A 22,992-nucleotide genomic window follows, 5' to 3' on the forward strand; every position below is an offset into this window, starting at 1 on the left:
ATTTCACAATGATGCTGAAGGGTGTTGCGAAGAAATGTTACATGATTGTGTTACATAACATGATTGTTATCTTAAATACGATAGACTAAAACATAAAATATCACCCACTCTGATGCATGTTCTGCAGATACGAGCTTCTAAACAACATGATTGTGTTTTCTTCCCCCTCTATTTCCTTTTCAATGTAAGTATACAGATAATTATTTAATACATTATCAGTAAAACATTTAAATTCCATAAGCAAAGTTTAAAGTGTACAGTAATTTTTTAAAATGATAATATTTAAACTTTGCTTGTGGAATTAAACTGACAATATATCAAATACTAAACCTTTTGAAATAACTAATTCTTTCGAAAGCTTCTTACACCTAGGAAACCTTAAACTAACTACATTCATGTTACTATATTCATATATGATCATATGAATCTTAAGAAATGTTTGCATGGTTAAACATTCCAAAGAAGTACATACAAAACATTAAGAGAAACAACTGTTAAATCTATCCAACAAACATCATTCCTACAATAAACAAAGATCCCAAAGTCCAAAACAAAAATCCTACAGACTAACACCACATAGATATAAAAGACAAGGAACAGATAAAAATACCTCAAATAGTTAAGAATCAGACAAAAGCAGTCAATCCTTGGTGGTTTTGTTGATTAGGGACTTGTGAATGTGGGGTATGACACCACCTCCAGCAATGGTACCTTTGATAAGGGTGTCAAGTTCTTCATCCCCTCTAATAGCCAATTGCAGGTGCCTTGGAGTGATCCTCTTCACTTTCAGATCCTTGCTTGCATTTCCAGCCAACTCAAGAACTTCGGCAGTCAAGTACTCGAGGATAGAGGCCAAGTAAACAGCAGCTGTTGCCCCAACTCTCCCATGTGCTGAAGCCCTAGACTTGAGCTGACGGTGGATACGACCCACCGGGAACTAATAATATATATATCAAGGAGAAAAAAAAAAGAAGAAGTTTAAGGGTCTTTTAAAGTGATAAATATATGATCAAATTATGATTTTGGTCCTTACTATGCTCAAATTTAGGATTTAATGCTTCTACTTCCTAGAATGCTATTAATTGGTAAACAACTAGTACTATTAACTATTTCTGTTAACATACTGATACATTTTTTCTTAAGATATCTCTTCTAACTCATCATATTGACATGGATCTTTTATATTAGACCCAAATAATTAACAAATTAACTAATGACATTATAAAAGTACTAGATCAAATTAAGTTAAATTAAAGACAAAGATAGATTCCAAATTTGAGTATAATAGAGATCCTAAAACCATAATTTGACAGTAAGTATATATAGCTAACTCAAGACCTGGGAAACAACAATGCCTAGGGATAATGTTGTAGATTTAACAGAAAAAAAAGATTAAATCCCAGCATTTTCTAAAAACTGATTCACTGCTATATTTCGATCTTTTAACGATAGTTCTAAAGAAACAGTCTTTCGACGTGGAAAAAAAATTGACGAACAATTTGTAAGTACCTCGATCATAAACCTTAAGTACTTAAAATTTTCAGTATCATTTCTTTAGCATATGCTTACTAACAAAGGGAACAGAAAAACTATTTCTATTATTATCAGGAAATTTTCCAAAGATCTATCATTTTCATGTATGGAAAAACTTGAGCCTAAACATCTCGATCCTTAACCGTAAGCACTTTAAACTTTGAATATCATTTCTTTAGCATGTACTTTACTAACAAAGGGAACGGAAAAAGAATTTTATATTATTATCAGAAAATTCTCCAAAGATCTATCATATTCATGTATGGAAGAAACTTGAGCCTAACAAATCGACAAAAGATTGATAAAATTAATGACGAACACCTCTTGAAAACCAAGAAAATAATATTGATTTGAGAAATACCTGAATACCGGCACGAGATGAACGAGAAACCGGGCGCTTCTTGTCCTTATCCTTGTCCTTGTTAGCTGCGGTTGTTTTCGTCGCCAAAAGCCCCTTTCCGCCTTTTCCTGCCATCTTCGTTCACCTTAGCAGTAAAAAATAACTCTGAATCAGTACTAAAATAATACGACCTGTAATTAGTAAAATCACGAACCTGCTAAACGCTAATCAGAGCTATGTTCAATATTTAAAAAAAAAATCGGAATATTTAAATTACAAAAGAAGAAAAAAAAATGTTGTTACGAGAGACCTGAGAGAAATAGGAAGCTCGAAAGCGAAGATTTCTGAGTTTATTTGGGAAGTGATAGGGTTTTCTATTTCATTCTGATCTGTTTGGATATTAAATTCGAGATGGCGGTTATGTTGGGCGGGAAAATTCTTTAATTCCGCTATTCAAAATTTTTGCATTATTACGTAAATACCCTTTCTTTTACTTGAATTCCATGCCATAAGTGTGACCCCATAAATTCCGCGGTTATGACTCAATAGCCATGCTCCCCTGTATCAAGAAATGGCTATCAATGAAGATTACATGTCCCATCTGCAAAGCTTCAGCCGTGGCCGATGATATGGTGGAGAAATAATGGCTTTTTCCATTAGTAACAAACAATATTTATGTATTCACCTTTTTTTCAATAGAAACAACAACAAAGGATTAAGAAGAAATTCACCAAGATCAACTCCCAAAACACACTACATTGTAGACATCTCTCCTTCCACGGTAATGGCATTGGATGGATGTTGAGATAGCATGAGCACGAGGAACAGAGAATACCAATATCACTTGGACGTTAATCCACCTCCATTTCCCTTTTATTTTTATGGTTTAAAATATTAATTTATTAGGAGGAGCTATAAATAATTTTATCATAAATTTAATTACATTATAATATAATAAAAAATTTAAACCGTCTTAAAAGTAACCGTATCCTAATCCAAATGGTAAGAAACTCTAACACTAAGGGTGAGTTTAGATGGGTGATGGGGTGCGGTGCGGTGTATTTAGCTTATTTTTTTGTCTCACGCTATAGTATCTAATTCCATCGTCACCGCTATTTTTACACTAATCGCAGGTAAATGTACTGTCCGTCCAAACTCACCCTAACTCTAATCCTTACTAATCAATTATTTTAGTTTAAGAAAATTACAAAAAAAAAAAAATTATCTACACTAAACAAATAATATCTCATTTATGTTAACTGTTATACACAAATGATGTTGGAAGGGCTTTTAGGCGTTCATGAGAAAGGATTTATTCACTCTGATCTACAACCAGGTAATATTCTAAATCTCCCTCCTCAACATTGTGCCAGGTTACCTACTCTAAATTCAGGTTAGCTAAACAACAAGGGGTAAAAGATACAAGGTTTGGGTTTCAATGTACAAGGTAATACATGTCTCCTGAATCGATTGTCGAGAAAGTTAATGGTGCATTGAATAAATGGTCGTTAGGTTGCATCGTGGTTGAAATGATTACGGGAATATTGCCATGGGACACTCACGATCGAGATGATTTAACAGACAAGCTATTGAGGGGAGAATCACCCAACATCCCGAAAGACATGTCGAAGCTAGAAAAGAGTTTCTTGAGGTAATGTTTTACTATTTATCCAAACAAAAGGTGGAGTGCTAGCAAGCTACTATGTCATCCGTATCTTTTTCTACCAGAGCACATGCTTCCCAAAGACCACCAACAATCTTTACCATGCTTTCAATAGCAAAAAGTATTAGAGTCTCGAAATATTCCACCACCACTAGATTTTAACATTCCTAACAAAACCTAATTGGAAAGGAGAAAATTTTGGAGGAACAAAGATTAAAAAAGATGATTAGTTCCTATGAGCAAGAATAGCAAAGAAAAACTAATGGATACTTGAGTGTTTACTTCTATTTAAAATTCAATATGGAAATCTCTTTGAATTATCGTATGATATAATCAACTGTCCATCAATTCTAAACTATATACTGTCGACATGAATTATAATTTTATATATAATTGCAGTATAGTATTGTATATTTATTTACAATGGCTTGACTTATAGAAAACATCTTTCCCTATATAATTGTTGTCCTTTATAATGATTAGATTTGTATACTTATTTTGTCTATTTATAATCTGAGCTTTGGTTCTTAATCTTTTTAAAAAATAATAATACAAAAAAAAATAATGGTGCATGGTTTTTGGGGTTTTATTTTATACAAGAAAATGGGCAAAACACCATTAAAAGTCTTTTTTTTTTAAATTTATCGAAATGGGCCCGGTATTTTATTATTTACCGGAATGACCCTTTTCCCCGAAAGCGCGTCCACGTCAGCGCGATGTCAAGGGACGTGGCAGAAAATCGCGTCCCTGAGGGCGCGCTTTGCTTACGTGGACGGAAATCACTCCCTCAAGAGCACGTTTTGTTGCCACGTAAGCGCTCCCTTGGGGACACGTTTTGCCCGTTTCTCCCATGTTAGGTTTTGGGTTTCTAGGGTTAGGGTTAGGGTTTTTAGGATTTTTAGGGTTTTGGAGAAAAAATTAAACAAATAAGGGATTAGGGTTTAGGGTTTTTTAATTAAATTAATTATAATTTTTTCAAAATTGGATTAGGTTTCATGTTTATGGGTTTTTAAGAAAAAAATCAATTAAATTAGGATTTAAGTTTACGTGAATAATTAAATTAAAAATTTATTAAGGAAATCGCTACCACGTGGACGCGCTTTTACTACAGTAGGTCCTGAAAAAATAATTTTGAGTTGACGTTTCTGAGCAAATAGTATAAAAAATGCTTCAAGCAAGATGCTTTATCAGAAGAATTTTTAAAATCGCTCCCACGTGGACGCGCTTTTACTACAGTAGGTCCTAAAAAAATAATTTCGAGTTGACGCTTCTGAGCAAATAGTATAAAAAACGCTTGAAGCAGGATGCTTTATCAGAAGAATTTCTGAAATCGCTCCTACGTGGACGCGCTTTTGCTACAGTAGGTCCTGAAAAAATAATTTCGAGTTGACGCTTCTGAGCAAATAGTATAAAAACGCTTCAAACAAGATGCTTTATCAGAAAAATTTCTGAAATCTCTCCCACGTGGACGCGTTTTTTGCTACAGTAGCATATTTGGGCTGAGGTTATAAATGAGGCAAAAAATGTTCTCAGATTGCATAAGTTACAACAAAAACAATTTAGAGAGGCTAAGAAGGTTATAAATTAAAGATGAGTGAACGTATTAGTGCTGCTATTTACTATGATGGTGAGTAAGGGTGAGCAGAACTCGATTCGACTCGAAAAAATCGAAAAAAAAATTGAATTTCGAGTTAAACGAATCGAGTTATTCGAGTTATTCGAGTTATTCGAATCAACTCAAATTTTTTTTTTCGATTTTCGAGTTCGAATCGAGTTGAGTTTTCGAATTCGAATAACTCGAATAATTCGAATATCAAACTATAATATTTTACATTTTTACCCCGAACTCCCAAACCTTTTTACTTTTCCCTCAAAACTTTTATTCCTTCCCACTTTCCTCCCAAAACTTTTACTCCCCTCCCCTCCCAACCCCCCAATCTACCCAAAATCCATTTCCCACCAAAATTTTACTCTCCCATTTATTTTTTCTCAAAATTTTACTCCCCAAAACACTCAAAACCTTTTATTTTCCCCCAAAATTTTTACTCCCTCCCACTTTTCTCCTAAAACTTTTATTCCCTTCCCATCCCACCTCCCATCTATCCCAAACCCTCCCCCCTCCAAATTTTTTTTAATGTTTTCCCTCCAAAATTTTACTCCCCCTATTTACTTTCCCTCAAACTTTTATTCCCCAAAACTTTTTATTTTTCCCCTAAACTTTTACTTCTCACCCTTTACTCCCAAATAAAAAATCAAAATATCCAAAAAAAAAATCACTAAATATAAATAGTAATAATTTTATTTATATCTACTATTTATATTATTAAATTAAATTTCACATTTTATATTATTTATATTATTGAATTGTTTAGTCATATTGAATATTTATATTAAAATTGAATTATTAATTATGCCATAAAATATTCGTGTTAAAATTTTATAATTGTATCAATTTCACATTTTATTTTAAAATAACTTTTATTAAAAATCATATTTTTACATTTAATATATTTTTAATTCTAAAATACATAGTGACAAGAATCAAGATAATTGAAACAACTAAGCAAGCAAAGAAGCTAATCAAGATATAAAAATTAATAAATAAATTATGAAGTGATGAAAGTTAATAAAAATTTTGATTAAGGTGGACAAATTTTATTACGATGGGTGATAATGGTTACAAGGACCCAAAATTATTTTTTAAAATTTAACTCGAACAAATATATTCGATTCGATTCGATTCGAATTCCATCTCACTCGACTCGATTCGAGAAAACTTCAAATAAAGTTAGGATGATAAAATGAGATTCGAAAACTCGATTAACTCGAAAATTTTCGATTCGATTCGATTCGATCGAATGCTCACCCCTAATGGTGAGGTTTGCCACACTGAGAACGGTGTTATTTTTTTATCGGAGAATACAGTGCTACTGGTTTTTAACCAGAACATAGATTTGACAGAACTTCGTAAAAGAATTAGGCGTAAAATTTTCAGAACGACGCCAATGAAAGTTTTGTATATTACGTATCGATTTTGTTCTTCTGTTGATCTGGTGACATATGACTCGTTCAACATAAAAGGTGCTCGTAGCTTTGAGGCAATGGTGCAGACTCATCTTGCTAGTGGAGCACTTTATATTGAGTTATATGTACAATTTACATCGCCAAATGATGTACTTGCGGCTGGTGTTCGAGAGGTATATAGGACCCATGGTCGACACTCAGTTAGCGGGTTACAAAACACGGAATAGCCCATATTTGGTAGCAGTGTGGAATGCGCATCCCCTGTAAGACACTCTGTCGGTGGATGGGAAATGTACGTCGGTAGCTCAATGTTTGATGATGGAAATACGTACTAGGGAACGGCATCAAGTTCTAGTGGTTGGCAATCTACATCCAATTGAGGACGTTATGAAATACCCAGAAGAAGGGATGATGTACTCCCTACGACGTCCACCGGTGAGGGGACCTCGTACGTTACAGATGATTGTGGGTTAGAAGATGACTCCGATGTGGATCCACCTCGAGAGCCCGGGCCGATGGTGCAGAAGTTGGCTTAGTTTTTTAACCGGAGCCTATTCTAACAGAACCTGAAGATGCTGAAAGGAGTTTAGATAATGAAGAAAATCCACGATTCAGAGCAACTCACCTCCAGCCCACATGCATAATATTGATCTGTCTGCAGATGATGCATTGGAGTTTCCAGATTTACCACACCGGTTGCATGATCGTACAAGTTCGGGGCTGGATTCGGGTGAATTTGAAATTGGTAATCAGTTTTCCAACAATGATAGTTTTATTGGTGCTTTGAAACAACATAGCATCAATAACGGTACCTTTATGTTTGGTAGGTATACTTATCGGCTATTACTTACTGTGGCACAGGATGACGATGGGAGAATTCTTCCAATTGCGTTTGCAATAACACCGGGAGAGTCATCTGATGACCGGGATTTTTTTAATCTAGGTTAAGAAGGCATGTGTGCCCCCAACCTGATATCTGTATTATTTCAGATCGAGGCACCGGTATACTAGCTGCATTTGATCAACAGGGAAGCTTATGATAGCGCACACACTATCGATATTGCCTAAGGCACGTTGCTTCCAACTATTACAGGCAGTATCCATCTAATAGCAAATGATGACTAGTGACCAACATGGGTATTTAGTCTCTATCTGTGTTATTTCGTTTGTCATTTTGAATTTATTGTAAATGAAAAAGTGGTATGTAATATTCGCTATGAACTTATATTGGTAGGGTATGAAATAAATAAAGACCGTTTTCACGAGATGTTGGCAGTTTTGCGTTCAATTAATGGCGAAGGCACGGACTACCTTTGTAACATACGTTTCGAACTGTGGGCACAAGCATACGACGGCGGCCTACGATATGGTCATATGACCTCAAACCTGGCTGAATGCATAAATTCTGTTCTAAAAGGAACGCGCCATCTACCGATAACATCGGTTGTGCGAGAGACATATTTTCATTTGGCGGTGCTATTTCCAAAGCGAGCAGCGAGTTATGCAGGCCAGATGCAATGAGGCCATGTATGGTGCAGTAAGGTAGTGTAAGAAATTAATAGGCCAAGGCGCGGGCGAACACCATGCACACAGTGTGTCACGATCGAGACAACTTAAAGTTTCACGTGACAGAGTTTAACAGACCACACCAAGGTGTTATTGGCGGGCAATATTGTGTACACTTGCGAAATAGGACTTGCGATTGTGGGATGTTTGATGCACTTCGTTATCCATGCGCTCATGTAATTGCAGCTTGTCAGAATCTCTGTCTAGATCCGATGAGCTATGTCGACGAAGTGTACAAATTAGAAAACATGTACAACGTCTGGAGACACGTTTTCCCACCGGTCCCAGATGAACGTAAGTGGCCGCCCGTATCGCTTACTCATTTTAAGTTGTTACCGGATAGAGAATTGCGTCGCAAACCAAAGGGTCGACCTTTCTCGACTAGAATACGTAACAATATAGATATCCGAGAAACAGCCAGTCAACAGAAATTGTGCGGATGGTGTAGGAATCCAGGCCATACAAGCCGATCATGCCCAAATCGCAATAGTTGAACGTCATTGTAAACAACTTTGTATTATTTATATTTTTTTGAAATAAAAAATTGGTACAAATATTCAAAATATTTACTTATTTTATTTTAAATCTATTTCATTAAAAATATTAAAGTAAATTAGAATCACTTTATTCAAAACTATTTTGTATTTTATTAAATGAAATAATATGCCAAGTGTTCAACATATTGCCTTATTTAAAAGAATTTCTATTATTAAGAATATTAACTATTTTGTATTTTATTAAATGAAATAATATCAAAATATTCAAAATAAACTATTTTGTATTTTATTACATCAAATAATATCAAAATATTCAAAATAAACTATTTTGTATTTTATTACATTAATATAAACTATTTTGTACAAATATATTAAAATAAAAATCAATCTCCGTGCCTGCCAGATTCAGTGCCACATGGCAGTCGTAGACGATTACGCGCTGGATTCCTTCTTTATCCAGCTTTCGGCGGGGGTTGTGGTAGCTCCGGCGGGGATTATGGTTCATCCAGTAGGAGATCTGGTTGTCGGTGTTGGGACGATGAGCCACATTGATAGAATAGTGAATATGGAGGTGTTTGTATCACCAACGGCGAAGGTGTTTGAAACTTATACGGTGATAGGGTTTGGTAAAAAGAAGAGCTCCTCGACGGCCCCTCTTGCGATCCCTCCTGCGACGATAGCCTATACATCGGCGGTCCACTCGGCGTAATAAAAAATGGAGATGAACCGGGCCATTGACTCCAACCTGCCATGGGACTAAAAAAAAGAAATATATAAGGGTTAGGATACATAAAAGGGCTAGGATACACACCTAGCATCATCTGAAAAGGTTGTACCGTGGGTATCGTCAGTTGAACTACTGGGTCGGGTGACTATGTCGGTGCTGTTGCTAGGCCTGATGAAGTTATGGGCGCTGATGATGGGCCGAGTGAATTTCTGGGCCTCGTTGGTGGGCCTGCGTCGTCGTCCCTTCTTCTTAGATTTAAAGGTCATGTCATTCCCTCTGGACACGCAATTATCGCTGCCTCTCCTCTGGCGAGAGTAAATACGGCTTCCCATGGATCCTAAATCATGGCATGTATTCTGGCACGGACACTAACTCTGGAACGATGATCGGCTCCCAAGTAGGTATATAGTCATACCGATCTTCTCACATTTGGATGTAGTGTGACCAGAATCTCGGCCAATCCGTATGCAATTGCCATAGGTCGATTTTGTGATGATCATCCAACACCTCAAGTGCCACGGGAATCGGTTGTCGGAATCCAAATTCCCGTAATACTCTGTCCGACTGGTGCATCGCCACAATCGCAAAGTTGACCAATGGGACTTTCACATGCCAACTGTTTCGATTTTGGAAGTACTCATCCGGAATTACTGCCCGAATTGCCGGATCCTCGTATGGTGTCCATTCAAACTATATGATCATGATGGAAATATTAGTTATGTACTAAATACTAAATACCAATCGACTATCTCATTATGAAAATATCTATTTTATTTAATATTTACTTGTGCTTCTGACCGTTGGTAATCAAGCATAACTTGCCGGATGGTTCCACCTAATTAAATAATTTATTATCATTCGATTATATTTTAAATCTACGTAATAATTGTAAAATCAAACATAAAATTTACCTCGTTATAAGTGGAATGTATATGGTTGGTCCACTTGAGGACGTAAAAATGGAAAGCGAAACTGTGCCTATGACTGCAGTAGTGACAAGCAACCTCTGATTTTCACTTTATTCTATTGCGTCGCCCCGCACATCTCCCGGTACAATGTTGCCAACACGGCAGACCCCAGCTAAATTCACCAGTTGCTCAAAATTAACGAGTTTCAGCAGCCATCTTAGATGCACGAGGTTCCGTGACAAGTCCGGCATCAGATAACCTCCAATTATCTGAAGAATGTATGCCCGAGCATATCAGATTCTTTCTATTTCGGTTGAATCATCATCCAGATCTGGGAATGTGTCTCGTAACCAGCCCATCTCGATTCGACCTCCGTTAATATTCTCCGGAATAGCGCCCAACAGCTCGTAGCATATCGCTCCCCAATCACCAGATTGAATAGACCCGGTGATTGCGTACCCGTCCACTGGCAACACTAATTGCAAATTGACATCTTCCAAAGTGAAAGTGCACTCTCCACATGGAAGATGGAATGTGTGCATCTCAGGTCTCCACCTGTCAATCAACGCACTGATGAGTTTCGAGCCCAACTTGCATCCCCGGCCTACCGTCGCCACGTGCCAAAAACCCGCCTCCCGCAGGTAATTCTTTACCAACGGTGATGGAGGACCATGCATATTGCGGATATAACATTACAATATCCGATCTACAGACTTTTATAACAAATAATAAAATAATAATTATTTAAAATTGCATAAATAAAAAAATCTTAAATAATATTTAAAAATTAAATTTAACACTTACCATTTTCATTTGTTCCACGGATATATGCTTGTCATCAAGACGAATCAATTCCCCGGCCATTGCTAAATTGGTACAAATTTTTACGAATTAAAAATATTCAAAAAAATAAAACTATTTTAAAAATAATTAAAAATTTGAAGCTCTTTTAAATAGAAATTTGAGAGGAATTTGAGAAAATATTAGAGAGAAATTGAGAGAAAGGATTTTGTTGTGAAAAAAAATGAAGGTGGGGGGTTTTATAGTTGTTTTTTTTACCGTTGGGGGGGTCACTAACGGTCAAAAAAGTAGTCATTGTTACTGTTCACATGCGAGCAAAACGTGTCCCCAAGGGAGCGCTTACGTGGCAACAAAACGCGCCCTTGAGGGAGCGATTTCCCTCCACGTAAGCAAAGCGCGCCCTCAGGGACGCGATTTTCTGCCACGTCCCCTGACATCGCGCTGACGTGGACGTGCTTTCGGGGAAAAAGAGTCATTCCGGTAAATAATAAAATATCGTGCCCATTTCAGTAAATTTAAAAAAAGGGTTTTTTATGGTATTTTGCCCCAAGAAAATTGTTCTTTTTTGGGTATTTCTCTTGGCCTTTTTTATTTTTATCGTTTTTTTCATTGTATTAATTAAATAAAGTTATAAATTACAAATTTAAAATATATTAAATCACCTACAAGGCATTAATAAAAGAATGAAAGGAATAAAGAGAGATACATCTACCTTCCAACTTTTTTTCCATTTCTTTTTTATCCATGGAACTAAAATTGGTCTTAAAGTGGGTTTAGATGAATGATGCGTTTAACTACAGTTAGTATAAAAACAGCGATAATGTTAAGATTAGATATTATAATGATAATGTAACATGAGATAAAAAGTAAATTAAACGTATCCTACCGCCCATTCAAACCCACCATTATTCTTTTTATCTATGACGTTGAAAGTGGAATACAAATATATGCCTTAAAAAAAAGCCACCTTTGTTTTAAAAAAAAAAGCCAGCAAGATAGTGGTGAATTTATTATTTTGGTCCCTATATTCTGCTTAAATTTAGTATTTAATTCATTTAATTTAATTTAATTTAAACTCAATTTGAATTAATTAAGAGACTATAATTAAGAAAATCCACACATTTACATAAAGTGGGGCTTAAAATTTCAAGGCCTCAACTTGCCATTAAGCCAAATAAGTAATATTATTAATTATTTTGATTAAAATATTAATATAGATTAAAAAATCCTTTCTAACCAATGTTTCCTACTAACATCGATTTGTTTTAATATACTTGTTTTGAGTTTTACAATGTTTTTAAATTATTTTTCTATAACTTTATATGCAAATATATAAATTTTTAATGATTATAAAAAATAAAAACTAACAAAATAAAAATTTAAAATATTAAAATCTTAAACCAGCCATATGAGTCAATATACATATAAGATTAATTTTGTATTAGTTTAATACTAGAACAGTATAAACCCTAGAAACCAATAGTGCTATCCTTGGTATCTTAGCGAAAACAGTGGCTGCTGCGGCTTGGGATAATGGAGAGCGGTGGTAACGATAGGTTTGGGGGAGATGAGATCGCCTTATTAACAGAAGAGCTTATTCAACTTTCGGTTAAAAGTTTGATGGTGGAACCAAGTGGCAATTTCTCTTTGATATGTTCTGTATGGACAAAGAAACCTTACAATCAAGATAGTTTCAAAGCACAGATGAGGAGTATTTGGAAGACAAGGAAGAAATTTGTGATTCAAGTTGCTGGACAAAATCTCTTTTTGATTGTGTTTGAATTGGAAGAGGATTTAGAGACTGTTTTGGAAGGCCAACCATGGTTGTTTAGGAAGCAATTAATCCTGTTCGATCAGTTGAATAAATCAATGTTAAGAGATCAAATTCGGCTTGTCTCATCACCGTTTTGGATTAAAATTGGGCCGTGTCTACTAGAGTTTGATAAAAAAGATCTTTTGCATGCTATAGGAGTCACTTTTGGAGGGGTAATCAGATCTAAAATTCTTGGTGAATTTTGTTGGCTTAGAGTGCTGTTAAATGTTCAGAAACCTCTTCGAAGGGGTATTTTTGTCACAATAGGGAATGGGAATAAATCTTGGATCCCATTTAAGTATGAAAAGTTGCCGACTTACTGTTTTGGATGTGGCAAGCTAGGGCATGGCATCCACGATTGCTCGAAATTTACTCCTGTAGAGAAAAACAGAATTAAAGTGGATCCTCCTTTTTCTTTAGCATTAAAAGCAGAATCAACGTTAGTGGGAAGGGAGAGTTTAAAGTTTAATGCTTTATTGAAAAAATCACAATCACAATGCTCTTATGTTGGAGGCATTACAAAGAACCAGGAAGAATATCAGTACATGGAGCAAAGTAGTGGTTTAGTGAGAAGGATCTAGGATAGTTCTTGTTTGGCATCAGCTGCTGCAGATCTTGAATTACACAAGGAAGCAGGTATCAATGAAGGAGGTAATGTAGATGGTACTGTCAATAATCCAGTTTTAGCCAGGAAATAGTGGGAGGGAAGGAGAACCATGAGGATGATTGTAAATTGCAAAAAAGGAAATTGGCAGAATTAGTGCAAGATGAAGATGGGGTAAAGGAGATTCGGGAAGAGAATCTAAAAATGACAAAACGTGCTGAACAGGATCTAACTTCGAAGGATGAAATCAATTTACAAATGGAATTTTCCAACCAGACAGGATCGGCGGCTGCCAATGGGCAAGCCGACCGGGCACAATGAAAATCATATGTTGGAATGTCCGTGGATTGGGGAGTCCACGGGCAGTAAGGAAGCTTCGGTTTTTACTGAAGTAAAATAATCCTCAATTTGTCTTCTTAATGGAGACTAAAGTAAGTGGAAAACGTATGGAAGCAATTAGAAGAAGGTGTGGTTTCATGAATGGACTTGAAGTAGGAGCTGCTGGTACGCGGGGTGGTATTTGTTTAGCATGGCGAGAGGAGGTTCAGATTCATCTTAGATCTTTGTCAATAAGTCATATTGATGTGCTGGTTAAAGGAGAAGGTGCTCATGGCGATTGGAGATTCACAGGGTTCTATGGCTCTCCCTACTCACAAGATAAAAATGCTTCATGAGATTTATTAAAGATCTTGGGACAGGAGCAAGAGTATCATTGGTTAGTGAGTGGAAATTTCAATGAAATAGCTTATTCTTTTAAAAAAAAGGGAGGTCAATCGAGGGAGGAAAGAAAGATGGCAGCGTTTCGGGAAACTCTACAAGAATGTCACCTTTTAGACTTGGGATATTCAGGAGTATGGTATACATGGGAGAGAGAGAATTTACCAGAGACGAATATACGGGAAAGATTGGATAGAGGTGTTGCAAACAAAAAATGGATGGAGTTATTTCCAACGGGCAATATTAATCATCTGACGTCCACCCTTTCGGATCATTGTCCTTTGTTAATAAGCACAATTAATTTAAAAAGTTTCAAGACAGTTCCAAGTTTTAAAGTTGAAGCCTGGTGGACTATAGAGGAGTCAATAGAGAAAGAAATTCGGGAAGCCTGGAAGTCACAAAATGGATCGGTTTTGGAAAATCTTGAGAACTTGCAGATTAGCTTATCGAAATGGGCTAAATCTATTAGAAGGCAATGGAAGGGAATGACAGAAAGAACTACAAAAGAGCTTGAAGACTTAATGAAGAAGGAACCTGATGAAGATGTTATGAACCAGATAATTGATAAAAGAATTCATTTGAGCATGGAAATCGAGAAGGAGGAGATGTATTGGGAACAGAGAGCACGAGCTAATTGGCTAAAGTTGGGGGATAAAAATACAACATTTTTTCATCAATATGCATCAATGCGGAGAATAATTAATATAATTAGCAGGCTTGATAGTGATGATGGGAGAGGAATTACTGAGGAGTTTGAAATTAATGAGTTGGCGACGCAGTATTTTCAAAAGCTTTTCTCGACTACAAGTGTTGGAGATCCTTCTCATCTTCTAACAGGTATTCAGAATTGCATCTCTTCGGATATTAATGCAACCCTATTGAAAAAATTTATGTTAGAGGAGATTTATATTGCAGTGAAGGGAATGGGTTCAACAAAAGCTCCAGGTTATGATGGCTTCCCGGCTCTATTCTTTCAAAAATACTGGGATATAGTGGGCGAAGATATTGGGAATTTCTGTTTAGAAGTTTTAAATAATGGAAAAGACGTGGAAGAGTTAAATGTAACTAAGATTACCCTTATTCCGAAGAAGTCCAATCCTACAAACCTTGCAGATTTTAGACCAATTAGTTTATGCACAGTTCTTTATAAAATTATTGCTAAAGCCATTGCCAATCATTTTCAAGCCATTGCCAATCGTTTTCAAGAAGTCATCGGGAGATGCATTGATAGTGCTCAAAGTGCATTTGTCCCAGGTAGGCTAATTTCGGACAATATTTTGATAGCTTATGAAATTCTGCATACTCTTCGGAAAAAACGTAAGGGGAAGAAAGGTTTTATGGCAATTAAGCTTGACATGAGTAAAGCCTACGATAGGGTGGAATGGGCTTTCTTGAAGGAAGTTATGATACGGATGGGTTTTGCGAAGGAATGGGTGGTACTTATAATGAGATGTATTTCTACAGTCTCTTATGTTGTTACTACGAACGGGAGGAATGGTAGAGTCTTTGAACCAACCAGAGGACTTAGACAGGGTGACCCACTTAGCCCTTTTTCTATTTCTTATTTGCAGTGAAGGTTTATCGTCGTTAATCAGGAATGCTACAAAAGAGGGATTGATTAAATGGGTGAGAGCCAGCAGAAGAGGCCCGATAATATCGCACTTGTTATTCGCAGACGATTGTATTTTGTTTGGTGAAGCCACAGAAAGTAGTGCAAGGAACTTCAAAGCTATTTTGAAAGAATACGAGAGTTGCTTTGGTCAATGCGTTAACTTTAATAAATCAATGATCTTTTTTAGTTCGAATTTGAAGGAGGGGGATAAAGGCAGGTTATCAGCTGATATAGGAATAAGATTTTCGAACAATATGGAAAAATATCTTGGATTGCCAAATATTATAGGCCGGAAGAAAAAAGAATCGTTTCAGAATCTCAAAGACAGAATAAAGCAAAGAATTGATAATTGGAGTACTCGCTTCTTATCTCAAGGGGGTAGAGAGGTTTTTATTAAATCAGTTCTTCAGGCAATTCCTACTTATGCTATGACATGTTTTCTATTACCAAAATCGCTTTGTGATGAGTTTGACAATTTAGTTGCTAGATTTTGGTGGCAGAAAGGGAAAGGAAAGAAAGGAATTCATTGGTGTCAATGGGAATTTATGTGTAGGCCTAAAGAAGAGGGTGGTATGGGCTTCCGGAATATGGCACAGTTCAATGTAGCTCTATTGGCTAAGCAAGGGTGGAGGATTATGAATAATCAGAATGCGCTCGTAACGAAAGTGTTTAAAGCTAAGTATTTTTCGGATGATAATTTCTTAAATTCTAGGTTAGGAAATTCTAGTTCGTATGTATGGAAAAGTATTTGGGCAGCAAAGGACTTATTGAAAAAAGGGCATTGTTGGAGGGTGGGGACGGGTACTAATATTTGCATAAGCGATGCTTGGATTCCAGATTCATTAATTTTAGATTATCATCGATATTAATTTTTGCGTGATGTTAAAGTTGGCGAGTTGATTGATAATAATACCGAAGTTGGAAAAAGAGTTGATTACTAGTACCTTCACGGAAGACGACGCACTAGAATCCTCGTAATCCTCCGCACAAACACCGCATGATGATTTTCTTATCCGGGAGGCGAACGGTCGGGTGAGTTTACGGTCAAGTGCCTATCAACTATTACAAAAATTGATGACAATCCTAGAGCTTATGCTTTACGGACCATCTATGGAATTTTTATAAAAATTATGGTGCCCGAATCTACCAAATAAAATTAAGGTTACAATATGGAAGCTATCTTGGAATTATCGCCTACAAAGGTGAATCTTCAACATCGGAAGTTAGTAGTAAATCCGAGCTGTCCCGATGTAGAGAAGAAGTGAAACAATGAACCACTTATTTCATTCTTGTCATGTTACAAGGGAGGTATGGAGATCATTATCGTTTCAAAGGCATTTTAAGGAATCATTGTGAAGATTTTGTACAGTGGATTACCCGGGCAATAGAGCGACTCAACCTTGATCAAAGTCGCGTATTTTGTTGTGCACTGGGCAATATGGGGCGACGAAACAAAAGAATACATGAAGGTAAAATTAGAAAGGGACGGAAGTTGCAAATCTTATAATCGGTTACATCAAAGAAATTGATAGTCTTGAGAAGAGAGATCCGAATCGTGCCTTAGAGAAAAGAGATGGTCGCCACCACGGAAAGTTTCATGAAGATCAACTTTGATGGCGCATACGATAAAGGAAAGAATCGATCGGTGTGGGTATTGTGGCGGAGATTGAATGGTACTATTCTTTTTCATACTCGAGATTCATTTTGGTATTCCATCGCCTTTCTTCTTGAAGCAATTACTGCCGGAAAGGCGTTCAAATGGGAATCGGGAGGGTATGGCGACATTTGATCCTTGAAGGAGACTCCTCACAATAGTCAAAAATGTAAATTGAAGAGTCAAGATAGATCTATGGTGGGAGTATACATTTTGACATTCAACAGAAATCTATGGACTTGAAAACATCGATTTCAAGATATACCTAGATCCGCAAATGGTCTTGCTCATATCATAGCAATGAATCATTGAGAAGAGGAGAAGAGTTTTACCGGATAGGGAGTTCAGATTATGCCATGGATCAAGCTCTATTGGATGGGAGAAGTGAAGAAGAAGTCTCCAGAGAAGAAAAATGAAGAATGAAAGGCTTTGAACAAGAAAATGAAACGATGATTTCTTTTGGCTTACCTTGGAAATGAAATCGTCATTATGAAGGAGATGATGAAAAGATCAAGACGGTTTCCCATGCTTCTTCCGATTGGGCAATGGGTCGGTGCTTTAATGACCGATTCTAGAACATTCATTATAAATATCTAGATTTTATTTTGGTTAAGGCCATCTGATTTGGGCCGTGTTGGGTTTTAGGTTCTTTTATCTTATTTTTGTTTATTTGGTTTGATTTCAGTTTTGAACAATAACTTTTATTTTCATAATAAAGCCCAATCTGGAAATTTCAAAAAAAAAAATACTAGAACAGTATGTACTTATCAATATCGATACGGTACTCATAACCATGATTCTAACTTATCATGTTGGCATAATTATAATTGAAAAAATATTTTTTTAAGAAAAAATCACGTTTGAAATTTAACTATTGTGTTATTTATTTGAAATTAATGTTATAAAAATAGAAAAATCAAATTATGCTAAATTATAATATAAGAACTAAATACTAAATCTGGACATAATAAAAGGACCAAAACTGAATTTTGACAGATTTAGTCAACGAATAACCTCCGAATCTTTCTGCGAATCTACCGATACATATTTCCCGCGCCACAGTTCATGGACGGTCCAAAGACACTGTCGAAGAAATTTGGACATTTTCGTAGCTCATTTTACTTTCTCCTCTTTCCAAATACCCTTATTGAAACCACCCGACAACATCGGGGAAAAGAAATTCCGACCGGATCCGTTCCGTTGCCTTGTCGACGAACATGTCTGGTTCCTTCCGTTGTTCGATTTCTCTATCTCCATTGCATTCTAATGAGTTCCCAAGAATTCCAGTTACGATACCCCGCATTCATGTCTCTGTTCCAAAGCCAGTGACGGTCGCACTTTCTAAGGTTGTTTCACCACTGAGAGTGGCGGCGCCGGGAGTAATGATTGAGGCGGCGGGCTTGGAAGTGGACCGAGTAACGGAAGCGGAGCTGAAGGAGAATGGGTTTAGGAGCACCCGTAAGACCAAGATCGTCTGCACAATCGGGCCTCGCACGTGCGAGTTCGAAGAGATTGAGGCTTTGGCCGTCGGAGGAATGAACGTGGCGCGTGTGAATATGTGTCACGGAACCCGCGAGTGGCACCGGGATGTGATCCGGCGGGTGAGACAATTGAATGAAGAGAAAGGGTTTGCCGTTGCGGTTATGATGGATACCGAAGGTAGTGAGATCCATATGGATGATCTAAACGACGTCGAATCGACCAAAGCCGAGGTAAAATTAATTAAGCCGGTTTAATTATCTTTGGAATTTGTTTCTGTATTCAATTTGATCGTTTTTTCATAGGATGGCCAAATATGGACTTTTACTGTGCGAGCATTTGATCAACCATCACGCCCAGAACGTACCATTACTGTTAATTATGATGGCTTTGCTGAAGGTACATTTCTTCTAAGCTCTACAAATGAATTAACCAATATTTAGTATTAATCCCCATTAAGCAAAGTTTCGAATTTGACCTTTGTAGATGAACAAGCGGTTTTGTGAGAGCTTTAACTCTTGTTTAGGAATTTGATCTAGCACGAATGTAGGACTTGAAATGTATTAAAATTGTCCTTTAGTTTCACTACTGTCTGCTTAAATCCACCCCACAATTTTGTTTAATATGTGAAGAACTAAACTACAATGCTTTGGTTTTCTTTTATTAAACATAACAGATGTGAAAGTTGGTGATGAGCTGCTTGTTGATGGAGGAATGGTGACGTTCGTGGTGATCGAGAAGATCGGTCCGGACGTAATCTGTCGGTGTACTGATCCAGGGTTGTTATTGCCTCGTGCTAATCTTACTTTTTGGAGAAACGGGAGTCTAGTTCGAGAGCGCAATGCCATGCTTCCGACCATATCTTCCAAGGTTTGCTACTTTGGTCAAACTCATTCTGGGAGAAATTTTTGAAATGCCGTTGGGGGACCGACGGACCCTTCAATAGTAGAGGTATTACGCTCGAGGTGTCTATATTTGATTTTATCTCCGGATTTTGTCTCTTGATTCCATAAAGAACCCTTGACGAGTTTATGGAATTGGAACACCTTACACACCAAAAAAATGTGAGCATTTAGTCTTAATGAATTAGAATCCATGCCCTTATATAGTATTAGTGGGTAAAAGTGGTAGCACTTGAGCTAGGGTTCGAATTCCACCAAGACTAAATGCTCATGTTTCTTTGGTGAGTGAGACGCTCCATTTTGTGAACTCGTCGAGGGTTCTTCGCGGAGTCGAGAGATATAATCTGGGGATAAAATTGAGCATAAACGCACTGGGCACAATACCTCCACCATTGAGGGATCAATTGACTCCCCAAACTACATTTCAAATACTTCTCTTAGAGCATGTCTGGCCTCCCTCGACATACTTTAAGAACAAAGTGGTTTCATGCATATGTAGAGCTTTGAAAAAAAGTTCATATAAAATGTTCAAATGATTATGTTTGTTGCAGGATTGGCTGGATATTGATTTTGGTATTGAAGAAGGTGTTGATTTCATTGCAGTGTCATTTGTGAAGTCTGCTGAAGTTATTAAGACTTTAAAGAGTTATATAATCGACCGATCGCCCGGAAGGTAAATCGATTGCTTTCAATGTACCTTCATGTAGCTGTAATGTGTACTAATGATTTGGTTTTGCCAGCCAAATCGGTATCATTGCCAAGATAGAGAGTATCGATTCTCTGAAAAATTTGGAAGAGATAATTCAGGTATCGGACGGAACTATGGTAGCTAGGGGAGATCTAGGTGCACAAATACCATTGGAACAGGTCCCGTCGGTTCAACATGAGGTGATTCAGCTATGCAGGCAACTAAATAAGCCTGTCATCGTTGCTTCCCAGCTGCTTGAGTCGATGATCGAATATCCTATACCAACAAGAGCTGAAGTTGCCGACGTTTCCGAAGCAGTAGGACAACAAGCAGATGCTTTAATGCTTTCTAGTGAATCAGCTATGGGACAATACCCTGAGAAAGCATTAGCTGTACTAAGAAGTGTTAGTTTGAGAATCGAAAAGTGCAGAAGGGAGGAAAAACACTGGGATGTAACTGATCTTCGCATCGTTTCATCGTCCAAACTCGATGAGATTTCCGAGGAAATATGTAATACAACTTCAAGAATGGGTGAGTTGTCTTAACGTTACCAACTGAGCTAATACTCGATTAAATTTCTAACTTGTTTTCAACTTTCAGCCAACAAACTCAAAGCGGATGCCATATTTGTTTATACAAAAACTGGACAGACAGCATCACTTCTTTCCCGAAACCGACCCGACTGTCCAATCTTTGCGTTCGCACCCTCGACATCTATTCAAAGGTGTCTGAACCTGAAATGGGGATTGATACCTTTCCGTCTCGATTTCTCGGACGACGTGGAGAGTAATCTAAACCGAACATTCTCCTTGCTTAAAGCAAGAGCGATGATCAAGTCCGGTGACCTTATCATTGTTGTCTCCGATGTTATGCAATCCATTCAAGCAATCAAGGTTCCGTAGAGTGGAAATTATGCTTTTAGTTTTGATTGGTTTTATGCAATTTTCTTAAATTTATATTATATTGTAGACAATATATAGTATAAATTCATTATTGATTAGGAATTTATTGAGATGCCTTGGTTGCTTTGAACTGCCCTATTCAACATGGTGAAAAATCACTCTCACCCTGTAAGAAGGAAGTACCCCAAATGCTCGTTCTTTTTGTAGAACACAATTTTATTGGTGCTATTGAATTTGATTGATTTAGCTTTGTTATGGTTGTATGAGTTAAAAATAGCAAAGACGACATTTGTGTGTATTTTTATATCGACTATTCTGTTATTTGTTTTCCACAACTCTTAAGTGCAATGTTATGGGGAATTCAAGGGCAAGAAAATCTGTTCTAATCGATTAAATCAACAGAAAAGAAATAATTTAATCAATTTTAGTTTTTAGTAAATTTAGAAAATCAATTAAAACATTTCGGTTTTGAAATCTAAAATTGAATTATTCAACTTAATAGATTTTAAAATATCTATTAAATTTATATATTTTAAAAGCTAAATAATCTAATTAGCCATTAAAATTTTATTGTGTTTTTATTTTGATCATTCGACTATGAAAATTTTCAATTTAATCACTAAACTATTTGAATTGTTTTTTTAGTCCCTATGTTGTTAAGTTTGAAACGATTGAATGTCGTGGTCATTTATCTCTCAGATAAACTACATGAATAGAATAGTCACTCAATAATGAGACTATTTCTGTTTTGGTCACCCAACTATAAAATTTTTCAATTTAGTCAATAATGTTATCGAAATTAAATTTTTTAGTCACCATGTTGTTAAGTTGATATCTAAGGTTTGACACCTAATAACAAATTGTACCTTTCAATATTTATACATTCTATCAATTTAGTCTTAATTTTTAAAAAATCGCTAAATTTAATCTTACTATTTACACAAAACTAATTTAAATTCAAAACAATCCCGAATTTAAAACAACTTAAAATCCAACTCGAATAGAGAACTTTCAATTACCTAAACCTAAAGTAATTAGAAGTTGTAGTGTAGTAAATAGAACTTAAAAACAGCATTTAAAGACGCTATGTATGTGTATATACATCTTATTGCTAATGTCCAAAGTCGAAATCAAGCCACCGCCGGCCCCGCCACCCTTCGCCGCCCAATTGAAGCGTTGAACCCAAATTCGGAAACAAATATTGACATCGACCGACATTCTTTACAGTATTTCAGCTTAAAATATGGTCCCTAAAGAATTGAATATAGGTTAAAAGCCATGGGCGAAATTGCACTTGCTTCAGTCTCATTCAAACTGAAACATAACCCATTAGCAACGAATCGATCACCAAAGGGGAAAAAAGCCTAAAAGGGAACCAAAGAGAGCGATATCTTTCATTAGCTCTTTTTTTTTTCTTTTCCCTTTTGGCACTCATGAAATCAAAGGAATTAACTTCGATAATAAATAAACAAATAAAGGGATAAAAAGAAAAGTTAAAGACTTTAATTATAGTATCTGATTGTGATATAAAAATAATAAAAAAAGTAAATTACACCTAATGT

General features: G+C 36.4%; 3 protein-coding genes across 4 annotated transcripts; 2 read left to right on the plus strand and 1 right to left on the minus strand.

Annotated features, from left to right (window-relative positions):
• Positions 1-422: 422 nt before the first annotated feature.
• On the minus strand, positions 423-2,316 carry LOC105792277 (histone H2A variant 1). Of its 2 annotated transcripts, none has more exons than XM_012620779.2 (3): positions 2,184-2,316; positions 1,895-2,018; positions 423-937 (listed from the first exon to the last, which is right to left on the minus strand). In XM_012620779.2, the coding sequence occupies exons 2-3, from the start codon at positions 2,006-2,008 to the stop codon at positions 641-643; spliced, it is 411 nt and encodes a 136-aa protein (XP_012476233.1). In that variant the 5' UTR covers positions 2,009-2,018; positions 2,184-2,316; the 3' UTR covers positions 423-640. The 2 variants fall into 2 exon arrangements, with proteins under 2 accessions (XP_012476233.1, XP_012476234.1); XM_012620780.2 differs by having other exon boundaries at positions 1,895-2,008; positions 2,184-2,306.
• Positions 2,317-15,815: 13,499 nt separating this feature from the next.
• LOC128043071 (uncharacterized mitochondrial protein AtMg00310-like) lies at positions 15,816-16,674 on the plus strand. Its single transcript, XM_052634887.1, has 2 exons — positions 15,816-15,874; positions 15,993-16,674. The coding sequence occupies exons 1-2, from the start codon at positions 15,816-15,818 to the stop codon at positions 16,672-16,674; spliced, it is 741 nt and encodes a 246-aa protein (XP_052490847.1).
• Positions 16,675-18,550: 1,876 nt separating this feature from the next.
• Positions 18,551-21,765, plus strand: LOC105792278 (pyruvate kinase isozyme A, chloroplastic). The gene is made up of 6 exons (XM_012620781.2): positions 18,551-19,171; positions 19,244-19,337; positions 19,615-19,808; positions 20,392-20,513; positions 20,581-21,059; positions 21,129-21,765. Exons 1-6 carry the CDS (start codon positions 18,677-18,679, stop codon positions 21,428-21,430), a joined length of 1,686 nt encoding a protein of 561 aa, XP_012476235.1. The 5' UTR covers positions 18,551-18,676; the 3' UTR covers positions 21,431-21,765.
• The last annotated feature ends 1,227 nt before the right edge of the window (positions 21,766-22,992 follow it).

Source organism: Gossypium raimondii, chromosome 8 (assembly GCF_025698545.1).
Source record: "Gossypium raimondii isolate GPD5lz chromosome 8, ASM2569854v1, whole genome shotgun sequence".
Classification (NCBI taxonomy): Eukaryota; Viridiplantae; Streptophyta; class Magnoliopsida; order Malvales; family Malvaceae; genus Gossypium; species Gossypium raimondii.

What these genes read in the sequence shown, in the direction of transcription:
- LOC105792277 (XM_012620779.2), bottom strand. Translation starts at nt 2,008, where the DNA reads ATGGCAGGAAAAGGCGGAAAGGGGCTTTTGGCGACGAAAACAACCGCA. An exon ending in CATCTCGTGCCGGTATTCAG is followed by an intron (nt 938 to 1,894) that starts GTATTTCTCAAA and finishes ATATATTATTAG; the next exon opens with TTCCCGGTGGGTCGTATCCA.
- LOC128043071 (XM_052634887.1), top strand. Translation starts at nt 15,816, where the DNA reads ATGGGTGAGAGCCAGCAGAAGAGGCCCGATAATATCGCACTTGTTATT. An exon ending in CTTGTTATTCGCAGACGATT is followed by an intron (nt 15,875 to 15,992) that starts GTATTTTGTTTG and finishes GATCTTTTTTAG; the next exon opens with TTCGAATTTGAAGGAGGGGG.
- LOC105792278 (XM_012620781.2), top strand. Translation starts at nt 18,677, where the DNA reads ATGTCTGGTTCCTTCCGTTGTTCGATTTCTCTATCTCCATTGCATTCT. An exon ending in TTCCGACCATATCTTCCAAG is followed by an intron (nt 19,809 to 20,391) that starts GTTTGCTACTTT and finishes TGTTTGTTGCAG; the next exon opens with GATTGGCTGGATATTGATTT. An exon ending in TAATACAACTTCAAGAATGG is followed by an intron (nt 21,060 to 21,128) that starts GTGAGTTGTCTT and finishes TTCAACTTTCAG; the next exon opens with CCAACAAACTCAAAGCGGAT.